General features: G+C 45.9%; 2 protein-coding genes across 2 annotated transcripts; one reads left to right on the top strand and one right to left on the bottom strand.

Annotated features, from left to right (window-relative positions):
• Positions 1-4,859: 4,859 nt before the first annotated feature.
• C8R40DRAFT_1019728 (uncharacterized protein) lies at positions 4,860-6,298 on the bottom strand (the record flags this gene model as incomplete). Its single annotated transcript, XM_046222983.1, has 7 exons — positions 4,860-5,049; positions 5,393-5,399; positions 5,432-5,587; positions 5,726-5,786; positions 5,812-5,963; positions 6,010-6,071; positions 6,126-6,298. Coding segments are annotated over 7 exons (801 nt in total), but the record flags the coding sequence as incomplete, so codon positions are not given.
• Positions 6,299-9,819: 3,521 nt separating this feature from the next.
• Positions 9,820-11,799, top strand: C8R40DRAFT_1153802 (uncharacterized protein). Its single transcript, XM_046229582.1, has 2 exons — positions 9,820-9,845; positions 9,903-11,799. Exon 2 carries the CDS (start codon positions 9,986-9,988, stop codon positions 11,615-11,617), a length of 1,632 nt encoding a protein of 543 aa, XP_046081698.1. The 5' UTR covers positions 9,820-9,845; positions 9,903-9,985; the 3' UTR covers positions 11,618-11,799.
• The last annotated feature ends 656 nt before the right edge of the window (positions 11,800-12,455 follow it).

Genomic DNA, 12,455 nt, shown 5'->3' with positions numbered 1-12,455 from the left:
GTCTGGTGCGCCGCAGGATTCACTTACTCCCAGCAGCTAGCAGAGGAAGCCAACTGAGACAAACCTGTGAAAACCTTTGAAGAAATGGTCCCTGAGCAGTACCGTGATTTCAAGAAGGTTTTCTCAGAATCCGCCTCTGAACGATTACCTGCCCACCAACCTTGGGACCATGCGATTGATCTCGTACCTGGAGCACCGGCAACCATGCGTACCAAGATTTATCCCATGTCCCTAAACGAGCAGGAGGAGTTGGATCGTTTCCTAGAAGAAAACCTACGGAAAGGCTATATCGTCCCCTCAAAATCACCAATCTCATCACCGGTCTTCTTCGTAAAGAAGAAGGATGGGAAACTCTGTTTCGTACAAGACTACCGGAAACTGAACGAGTACACTGTGAAGAACCGATACCCTCTCCCATTAGTTGCTGACATCATTAGTCGACTTCAGGGAGCAAGATACTTCACGAAGTTTGACGTTCGCTGGGGCTACAATAACATATGGATTAAGAAGGGGCATGAATGGAAAGGCGCGTTCGCAACAACCCGAGGCTTGTTTGAGCCTAAGGTTATGTTCTTTGGTCTCACGAATTCCCCTGCCACATTCCAACCACTTATGAACGCTATATTTGCTGATCTCATTGCAGCCAGCAAGGTGGCAGTCTACCTAGATGACATCCTTATCTTCAGTAACGACCTCGAGGAACACCAACGAGTAGTACGTGAAGTATTAACTCGGTTAGAAAAGCACGACCTCTATCTACGACCCGAAAAATGCAAATTCGAACAACAACAGATTGAATACCTTGGACTCATCATCTCAGAAGGGGAGGTGAGAATGGATCTGGTAAAAGTAGCGGCTGTTCGTGACTGGCCAGTCCCTACTAACCTTCGGGGACTATGAGGGTTCTTGGGATTTGCAAACTTCTACCGACGCTTTATCCGGAACTTTGCCAAAATAGCATGACCTCTGAATGACCTGACCAAGAAAGACACCAGCTTTACCTGGACCGACACTCAACAGAAAGCATTTGACACCCTTCGAGAAGCCTTCATCTCCGCACCAATCCTTGCTCTATGGACACCAGACAGGCCTACTCGAATCGAGGTAGACGCATCAGGCTTTGCCACAGGAGGCGCCCTTATGCAGAAGCAAGACGATGGCCAGTGGCATCCGGTAGCCTTCAGATTGGCATCCATGCAGCCAGCGGAATGAAACTACGAAATCTACGATCGAGAGATGCTTGCCATCATTGAAGCACTGAAGGATTGGAGGAACTTTCTAGAAGGACTCCCCCAACCGTTTGACATCATTACGGACCATTCGAACCTTGAATTCTGGCGCACTGCACAAGATCTTACCCGCCGACAAGCCCGATGGGCCCTCTATCTGTCACCGTTTGACTTTCATATGATCCACCATCCTGGCAGAGTAAACACCCAAGCTGATGCCCTCTCCCGCATGGCAGTTCATCATGTATTGGACAGCGACGATAACCGACAACAGATAGTCCTTAAACCTGGCCATTTCGTAAAAATTGCAGCTTCAATCCTATGGAACCCCTTAGAGGATCATATCCGAAAAGCCTCAGAACGGGAAACACAGGTATTGGAAGGTCTCAAAACAGTCAAAGAGCACGGACTACAGCGCTTGGCCAATGGGATAGCTGAATGGGAAGAGGACAATGGGTTGGTCTACTACCGAGGTCGAGTATATGTACCAGCAAACGACGACCTACGCACTGAGGTACTCCGTCAATGCCATGACCATCCAACTGCAGGACACCCCGGACTACACGGGACACTCAACTTGGTCAGTACCCATTTCTGGTGGCCAACGCTGCGCTCTTTTGTGGAGAAATATGTTGAGGGATGCGAGGTTTGTGCCCGTAAGAAGATCCAACGACACCCACGGGCCGTAACTCAACCATTAGATGTACCATCCGGTCTATGGGAAGAGGTAGGGGTTGACCTGATAACACAGCTACCTAGGAAAGAAACAACAGAAGGAGGGATACGAACGCGGGAAGCGGAAAGCTCATCAATTTAAAGTTGGAGACCTAGTCTGGCTCAGTGCAGAGGACATTAACCTTCAGCTTTCCAGTGAAAAGTTGGGAGATCGGCAGCTTGGCCCGTATCACATTCTGGAGAAAATTGGCCCTTTAGACTACCGCCTTGACCTCCCCCTATCCCTAGATCACCTTCACCCCGTCTTCCATGTTGATAAACTATATCCCTGGAAGGGTAACTCCATTAACGGCGAAATACCAACACCACCAGAGCCGGTATACTTAGAGGATGAAGATGAACTGGAATACGAAGTAGAGGAGATCTTAGACAGTCAGGTTCGATGGAAGAAGTTGGAATATTTGGTTAAGTGGAAAGGTTACGACGCAGGGCACAACTCTTGGGAACCCGCAGCCAACCTCAGTCGGGCCCCAAAAATTGTTCAGGCCTTTCATAAAAAACACCCAACAGCGGCAAAACCTTGACCATCGAGGGCAATGGTCATAAGGAGGGGGGTAATGTCATAAAGTACGCAGCCCCTATCATTTTCCTTTTCTCACGGTCTCAATGCCTTTACTTGTACGATACATCATCCCATCACTGTCAAACCCCCATCGATTACTGATCCACCTGACCCATCTTCTCTTTCTACCGGCTTCCGCCACCTTCCTTGCCCTTGAACTGTACAGTATTACATCGTTGTTTCTCGCAGACCGGATTATGTATATATAGCCAACCCTCCACAGCCTGGTCCCTTATCTTGACCTCTCTGTCATTATCTGGGACCAGGTATGTGCTTACTTACTACTACCTATGACTACGATACTCAATATATCTCTGTCATTATCTGGGACCAGTTTGCCTCCGCTCCGCTTAGTTGCTCTGCCTCACTGACCTGCTTAGTCGCTCCGCCTCACTGCCTTGCTTAGTCACTCCGCTTTCCTGCTCTGCTAGTCACTACGCCTCTGCCGCTTCGTGACAGCGTATGCCATCAGACAATCCCTTATCAATACAGCCTCATGGGCTCCGCACTTCATGCCATCCCCATTAGATGCTCGTTTATTACAATGTCTCTTTACCTATTCATCCCACCTATATAAGTATCCTCGGTAACATAAATGTCCCCAGCTTGGTATATTTTGAACACACACCCTTTTGCATAGGTCCAGTCCCTGTCCCTCTGTACCTGCTAACCATACAGATTTCTCTGTACTCTCAGTTTCTTTATCTCTGTTTCTCTACTACTATCTCATCTCTATGGTCATCTAAATAATCCAATCGACATTTTTACCTCACGTCTAAGCAATCTGAGTGAGTTTTCGAGCTCCCTCGACCAGTACTAAAGCTCCCCAACGTCTATCGTTTTGGTGAGCCAACCTCCCCCAAACCTCCTCAAGCTCCCCAAGTGCTCCACAAGCTCAGGGACCTTGATCTAGGTAACGTCGAACTACGTACCACTTCTCCATTACTACCTCCAATGCTCCAGGACATCCGCCTCTACCCCCACTTCCCCGGGACCTCCCTCCCAGGCTTACACTCTATCGGGAGCTCTTACGTTCAGAACCCACTTCAGCTATGATTTATAATGATCCTGTGTTGTCATCCCTATTTACTACAACTCGTATGACATAACCATCTGACATTCACTAGCTCCTCGTAACCTTTATCCCTGTTAACATCCTAGGGACCCCCCAGGACCTCCTAGGAACCTCGTTGAAGGTCAACCCTTTCAATCCGAACTACTCGTAGATCATTCCTGTCCTCGGTCGCAGTTCCCGTAGCTCCCTTTGAGCTCCAGCTTGCTCCTAGCACGCTACAACATAAATCTGTTATACCAAACCCTACCCTAAGACCCATTCCGACCCAGGTCCTACAGGAGCAGGAGGAAGAGGACGAGAAGTGGTATAATGGTTTGTAGGTACACAGTGATGCCAAGTTTCGGAAGCTGATTAAGGAATCATATGGAGAGAAGGAAAAGATTGAAGCAATGGGATCGTAGAGCTATGATGAATCTGGGAAAGAATGGGAGGGGAAGAAAAATTGATCAGATGTTCCGGTCCTTGTCCAGTAGACATGCGATCCCGAACTGGAACATGCATATATGCAACCAAATGTTGAATTTGGCAGAGAGGTGCGGAGACCGGTGTTTGATATGACATTGATGGAGCACAATCGCAATGGACAGGGTCTGTCAGATCCATCGGTGACCCGGTTGCGTCAGTATACATCCACGGCGGCAAGTTTTCACGAATTGGTCATGTTAAGCGAGAACAAATGCGTCACTCCAAAGATTTGAGCTAAAAGTTTGGTTCTATACGTTCGATGTATAGAGTAAAGTATAGAGTAAAAGACCTAAAGGGAAAGACCCATAACCTCTTAGAGGTCGAGTATCCTATACGATGAACAAAATGAGCCAGAACCTCAGTGTGGAACCAAAATGGTGTAAACAGCTGAGATTAGTACCTATACGATGAACGAAACAAGCCAGAACTACGTAGCTGGTAAGGATCAATAAGTAGATGTACTAATAGGAAAAACTCACCCTCAGTGTGGAACCAAAATGGTGTAAACAGCTGAGGGCAATGAACGTGCAAAAAAGTCTATAAGAATGAGAAGTCACGTGTATCCGGAATGAATCGTCAATAACAGGGAAAACATCTCCCAACACAAAGCATAGAGAAAATTTCAATATTTTGTCAATACATATGGTAAACATGCAGGTTGAAAGGCCTTCCCTATGCTTAGAAATCTGCACAATGACCAGCTTGAACATATGTGATATGGTTAAATTCAATTAACATTTCAGGCTCACCAGACCTTTCATACTTCTCACCAACAGCCTCTATTTTCATTTTCTCCGTTATCTTCTTCTTCCTCATTGAAAGATCTCCCATCCAATGGAGCACCAATATTCCCCAACATCCGGTTGGAAGCAAAGTCCAATGATGACACATAAGTCTGTTGAACTTGGGACATTCTGGTGTTTCTAGGTTTAGAAAATGTGTGCAAGTTAAGCATCAACCGGCTGATGAGAAGGTTGGGCAATCTGGAAAATGAATCAGAAGGAATTATAATCAACAATGAAAGATTATTTCACATATCAAAGAATGGAGTAATAAAGTCCTCAAAATTCTGTTGTAAATGGTGAGTGTGGTTTGCACTAGTCTAAAACCTTGTGGATACAATAACATACATTAGCATTTCCTGACTTTAATGATACCTGGAAGAAGTCTATCAATATAATGCCCCCAACAACATCAAGAAATTTTTGAAAACTGACCACTTGAAAGATAGTTTCAACTATGGCTACCACAAGCATGAGTCTTAAAATACTCAATATCAGTTTTATTTCTCCACTTAAATGATGGAATAGAACATACAGGAAGTACAAAGTCCCTATTGGGAATCTTGAGCATTATTCTCAGAACAATATATACAAGAATTACCATCACGGATGATTATTTGTGTGATACTAGATTGATTGAGCCTTTGCATTTCCACTGAATGTTTGACAGTCTTTACAGCAGTTGAGACAAAGATGAAAATGTCATATCCCAATGCCAACAATGGAATAGCCAGTTGGACTAGAAAAATCAATGGTCAGAATATTGTTACTTCACTATGGTTAGTTCACACTTCTAGAAGATGCAAAGTCAAATGATTGTAAAAGGCCTGATAGATTGTTGCTTACTGATTGTCTTGATCAGGTGATTCCAAATCACATCTTGAGATGTATTGAAATGGAGACTCAATTGTTGAAACACCAATTGTTAGTACTGTACTCTATACACAAAATGTGTCAATGGACAATGAGATACAAACCACTAATCCTTGCTGGCCCAGTGATGATGAGACTTACCCATATATCAAGTATAAGTCTTGAAATGATGAATGCAGAAGCTATACCAAAAATCACTTTATTTTTACTGTATATTGCATAAACCCTCAAAGCAAAAAGAACTTTGATAGGTGAGTGGGGGTCATTGAGGTAAGATTTTTACCACACCATTGGTTGCAAACAAGGCAATAGTTGAACAAACCGAAAATATCAAGTCTAATGCTTGGCACCTTTTGGTCATAATTAGTACCCAAAGAACCTGTGCTAGGAGAGTCGGAGCTTACTGTTCATCTGTTCCATTTCCAGAAAAATTGGATACTGCTTGGGTCATGACAAACAAAAGCAACATGTATCTGTTGATTAGGAACAGTACTGAAATTCCAGTTTTTCTTGTTTTCCATATTGAGCTGATTTCTGTGGGCCACATCTCGATATGGTCTGCAACACATAGGGCTGAACCAAATAGAATCAAAGGCATAGTTGGCACAGGAGATAAATTGCTCACTGGTAACAGCAGCCTGTGCGTAATTACCCAATACCCTTGTTTGGAAAAATAAAAGTCAAATGATGTTCAAAGAATTTATGAGTAAATACTATCAATAGGTATCATGGGATTCATTTACACAGATTGAACTTGTGGAAGTATATCATCCATTGTGGCGCTCTTGAAAATCTGAATAGGTGGATCCGGAATGATGAGAAATATGGAGAGAGTTAGGACCAGTTCCTAGGTGTAACCCAGATCTGTTTGCGCAGTATTGAGAAACGTGAAACAAGAATTATTGTGTTTTGCAATCACCTCATATGCCCTGCTTTTATAAGTGTGAGATGGTTCAAATTAGAATGGCAGTTGCATTCAGGTTGCAGATAGAAAGATGAATTATCTTGATTTGTTTTGATAATCTTGGCTATTTCTATTCTCTCCTCAACATCTGTCAAAACCCCCCTCAAATTTCAATCTCTCCTTTCCATATCTACATCAATTCCCATGCACTTGGCAGTTTGAACAGTTAGATCCTTGGAACATGATTCATAATGTGATATCTGCCAAACCCTGTTATATACCATAGCTCGAGTCTGCCTAAGGAGACTACCTTATCATAGCACTAAAATGCATTGTCTTTTGTGAAAATCAAATGACCTGAAAAAAACCAGGTTTTGCAATTTTGCTATAAAAATACCCCTGCAAGTTGAAAAAACTCACTTTTTAGTTCCCAGTGGATTCTGAGTCGTGTGTTCTGAAATTTCCACCTGTGGATCAGTTGAAAATAGAAAGGATGAATTGAAGCATCTTTTCTTAATTTACTCTCTCTAACCATCATCCCTCAATCCAACCAACTTCTTCGATATATATACCACATCATTTCTTATGTACTTGGCAGTTTGAACAGTTGGATTGGATTTGGATTCTGGAAACTCTGATGATTTATTTATGGAGCAGCGACTTGCGAGAGAGCTCTGCCTTTTGCAAAACCTGTAACATGTTATGCTTGCCAGAGTGGTGGTGGTGTTGGTGATGGGCATGAGAGTACTCCAGTACAGTACTTATATGAAGTACTAGCATGACTCTGATTCTGGAGTAATAATAATGAAAACAAAGCTCAAAAGTGATATATGATATGATATGTGAATGATTACTGCTTACAGAGTGTTTACGGTGATTATAATCATTTCTTATTCATGTACTTGGCCGTTTGAACAGTTTGAACAGTTGGATTGGATTGGATTGGGTTCTTGGAACTCTGATGATTTTTTCATGGAGTGGTGAGGGAGTCTGCCCTTTGCAAACCCTGTGACACATCACACTTGCCGGAACCGAGTGGTGATGTGCTCTCTAGTACAGTACAATTTGCATCAAGCAAGTGCTTATCAGTTGGTTCAAGAACAGGGACAAACGAGGCAACTGAAGTATGTAACAATTGAAAAATCTATCTGAACAGAACTCAGCAGCAAAGAAAAGAAAAGAACGTTAACCATTGAAAAATCAAGGGATCCTGCACCAGGATGTTGTTGGTTGGGGGAATTGAAGTACAGAGAATTGAAATACATACATACATACTCTGGACTGGTGAGGATAGGATAGGACTGGTGAGTACATATAGACTTGTGAAGATAGGATAGGATAGGATAACATGATGTCAGGACAGAGACAGAGACAAGAGAGAGTGATAATGCATAATGCATAATGTAAGAGGGAGTAGTAAACTCATTTTTGTGATGTCAAACACCATTTACATACTTACTTTATGTTGGTTTGGAGGGAAAAAACTCGGACCCGGATTCGGATTCGGAGTGGGATTCGGAGTTGGAGTTGGAGTGGGTTGTGGTGTTCATTGATACAGCAGGATGTAGAGAAAGGAGATGGGGACGGGGAAGAGGAAGAGTAATGATTAGTGATAGGTGATAGGTGATCGGTGAGTGGTGTATTGTGCCTCTAATACTTGCTCAAGTATTGCATTGTATAGCGGTCCCGTTCTCATTGCGCTCCGATCTTCTCGACGTTGTTGCATTTGTGAATTTGCGGCTCCTTCGCTTCTCTCTCTCGATCTATATCTGTCTTTGCACTCAGCACTGATCCAGTGAACTCTTGTATGGGGTGCATATGATGATGGCTGGTGCTGCTGCTATCGCGTTCTCTAGTGCTTCGGGTCGTGACTATGTAGCTCGTTAGCATTGACGTTGACACTGGATCAAAAGTGGTGGTAGCGAAGACCGAAGGCCGAGGGATAGTGTGAACATTGAATATTGATGCCTAACGTCGATGAGGAGTCGGGAGATAGAGATGGCGGGGCGGGTTGGAGTCTGGACTGGACGAGACATGTTCAGTCAAGATTGGTTGGGTCTACGATGACGCGGATGAAGGGAAAAGCGACGATGGATCGATGGATCTTAGGGGTTCAAGTTATACCATACAGAGAATGGTGACTGTCTTCGCTCTTCCCGCTCTCGTTTTGTTTACTCAAGTTTCTGTCCAGGTTTGGAGATGGATGGTATCACCAATCCTCCTGTTCTCCTCACAGCTACCGCGCTACCGTGCTACTCCCGGAAACCACCCTTTCCCTCCGCGCCTTCTATGGCTATCGAAACCGCCGACATCGTCCCCGCTCTCATTGCGATTTGAGCTCCTCGACGTTATTGATGGTTACATGATCTCTGAGTCCTCACCGTCGGCGTATTTGCGGCTCGTTTACCTTCTCTCGATGGATCCATCTTCGCAATCATCTTCGCACTCATCAAGCGAATTCTTGTATAGGCGTGTATTACTCTACACGCAATACAACCATCCTCGGTATCCTCGGTATCCCCTCTCTCCCTCTCTTCGTGGGTATATTCCTCCTCCCTACTGGATTGTGCATGCACCCTATGACGATGATGGCTGGTGGTGGCTGATAGCCTGGTAAGGCGGCCCTATGGCGCTCTGTAATCTATCATTTCGGTCGTGACTGGCTTGTTACTATGTAGGTCTCTTCGATGTTGACGTTGACACTGAACCCGAAGTGGTGGCGGCGAAGGCTTGGAATAGATGTAATGCCTGATGTCGATGAGGAGTCGGGAGATAAGTGGTTTTCAGTCTGGAGTCTGGACTGGGCTTGGCTTGTTCTTTGATACATGGTGCGAGAGCGGGTGTTGGAGATGATGGAAGTGTTGGAGGTTTGGTTAAAGGGAGAGGCGTGGTTAAGGAGAGATAAGCGGGGTATTGATGTAGAGAGGAGGAGACGTCGTGGGTCGTTCCGATTTAAAACGCGTATCCAGGGCGTCGAGTCGAGCATTCCTCTGTGCTAGTCACATCCAATCATAATGTAAGAATACTGAAACTGAGGGCAGGAGGATGAGCGTGTGATCAGGTAACAAATAATGTGACATAACAACGTGTGACTAACGCGTTTGTTTTTGCTCTTCAACGTACCTTCACCGTTGTCGTCGTCGACCGTCGAATCGCGATGAGTAAAACTGGCCAGTTCAGCACAATGTCGGATGACCAGTTTCGGCATGTCATATCTCAGGTGAGTATCCGAGTTCTTTCGCAGAGATAGTAGCTAATTAGACGGATTGTATGTAGTTGCCATTAAGCGGTAGACCAACAGCAGGAGCAACAACGCGTGCGACGCGAGGATCGAGCTCGTCTACGCCTCAATCACCACCAATGTTGATGCTCGCACCGCCGTCGTATGTACCGCAGTATCCGCAGGGGCAGCAACCACCACAAACGCAGAATCAAACTCAAACTCAAACACGGTATCAACACTACCAAATCCCACAACCCCAACCACAATCCCAACCACCCGCGGTAGCTCCAATCGCACCAGTAGCAGGAACCCCGATATCCTCCTCCGCCCAAGCGTACTTTACGAGTTATGCTTCCCGACTCCGAACAGGCTCTACGCTGCTCGTTCAACCGACTCTGTTCCCAGGGTCCACTACCACGACTGCCTCTTCCTCTTTGCCTATCCCCTCCACCTCATCATCATCAACCCTGGGAACAACGACGCGTCCAACACGTGCATCCCGTCGATCTCGGGGAACAGTGATCAACTACGCCGAGGTAGACGACGAGGGGGATGACGACGAGGGTGACGGTGACGATGCGAATGATACTAAAAAAGACGGAGATCATATACCGGACGCTGGTGCACTCGATGATGATGTAACCGATGGGGATTTCGTCGCTGGGAGTGGGAGTGGGAGGAGAGTGGGGAGACCGAGCAAACAGCAGCAGCAAGTTAAGGAGTATAACTCGGATTTGGATCAGAGTTATCTCGGCCTGGTTCCACCTGCGAGGTTCATCAAGTCTAGGGGGTTTCTATCCAATGCTGCGACGGCGCAGGGCGGTCCGATGTTCAGTTTAGACTACGGTCCAAACTACCTTTCTTCTCTTCCCCTTCCCTCCACTCCTCCTCCGCACCCAATTCCAAATCCCATCCTCATCCCAGTCCGGCTAGAATTCGACGTCCCAGAACTAGGCTTACGCATCCGCGATGTCTTTCTCTGGAACCTCCACGAACCGTCGGCGTCTATAACCCCAGAAGTATTTGCTGCGCAATTTTGTAGGGACCTGGATATCGGGGTGGATCCGTATGGGGAGATCGTGGCGAGGCAGATTAGGGCACAGGTGGAGGATACGAGGGGCGAGGCGTGGGTTGGGTGGATGGATTCGTTGGGTTTCTCTGTTGATGAACACAACGACGACGACGACGACGAACAAGACCTAGACCTAAACCAACATCACCACCAAAACACCCCCACCCAAAACACCAGCCCCGAATGCCGCGTCATCCTCTCCCTCGACGTCCAAATCTCCACCCACCACCTAACCGACCACATCGAATGGGACCTCCTCTCTCCCCTCACCCCCGAAGCCTTCTCTCTCCAACTCTGTGCCGACCTCGGGTTATCCGGGGAAGCCATCCCACTCATCGCGCATGCAGTGCACGAGGAGCTGTGTCGTCATAGGAGAGATGTCGTTGATTGGGGTGTTTTAGGTGCTCTGCATCCTCCTAGTGCCCCTTTACTTGGTGACTCGGAAGGAACGGTGAAAGACCGAACAGGGCTTGGCCTCGGGTTAGGTGTAGGATCCCTCGGCCGTCCGTCCAGAGAACGAGACGGGCGGTACCCGAAGCCTCTACGGAGTGCGTGGAGGGATTGGGCGGAGGCGGAGGAGTATGCAACAAGGTGGGAGGTGTTGAGTCCCGAGGAGGTAGAGCGGAGGGAGGTCGAGAGGGAGAGGGCAGGGAGGAGGTTGAGGAGGGAGACGAGTAAGTGGAGGTCGAGGAGGTGATTGATGTAGATGATGTGTTATGTTATATAGTGTATGATTGAGTGTTTGAGGTATGATATACCAGTTCATTACTTTTTGCATTACTTTTGCCCTTCCTCTCCTTCCTCCGATCCATCCTATAAACGTCCTGCTGTATCCATCCCAAGTCTGAGTGCGAATTTGACTCTTTGAGTCTATTCTCCACCATGAACATCAGATCCGGGAAAAACATCGAGAGACCCAAGAAAAACAATCAAGACTAAGTGTAAGAAAAGCCTTTTCAATTCCTGACTTTTCAACTTTACTTTGATTTTGCATTCCGGAAAGACATTTCATGGATGGAATGGATGGATGGATGGCCATGACCTATGTATATGCTCGAGTTCTCACTTGGGAGGACATCCTCTAAAAGCTCCACCACCCCCTCCCAGGCAGTGTGGCCATGCTTATACTAATGTAGAAGGGGACTGCCAGAGGAATTAATCCCGCCCCTGGAGCTGAGAAGGAGTCTCAACTCACAACAGCATTTCACAGCTACTCCTGTTAGATTATATCTCATTCGAGATTCAGAATTGCTGGACTTGGGAACTGAGTTGCCATTGTGATTCTTGTTGAAGTACTCACACAACTGCGATTCCAACTTGACTGACCTGAACTGTTGTAATCCACACCTATAAAAGCAGGGCATTTGGAGACTGAACAACACAATAATTCTTTTACCACATTCACCAATATTACACAGACACAGTTTCAACTCTCTGCATTATCTATCACTTTGGATTGGCTTTCTGAATTTTCCAGATTTTGCCACAATGGATGATATTCTTCCACAAGTTGAATCTTGGTAAATAAATTTTAT

Source organism: Lentinula edodes (assembly GCF_021015755.1).
Source record: "Lentinula edodes strain Le(Bin) 0899 ss11 chromosome Unknown C8R40scaffold_43, whole genome shotgun sequence".
Lineage (NCBI taxonomy): Eukaryota > Fungi > Basidiomycota > Agaricomycetes > Agaricales > Omphalotaceae > Lentinula > Lentinula edodes.
Note: the sequence above shows the minus strand (reverse complement) of the source record. Positions and strands in the feature narration are given on the sequence as shown.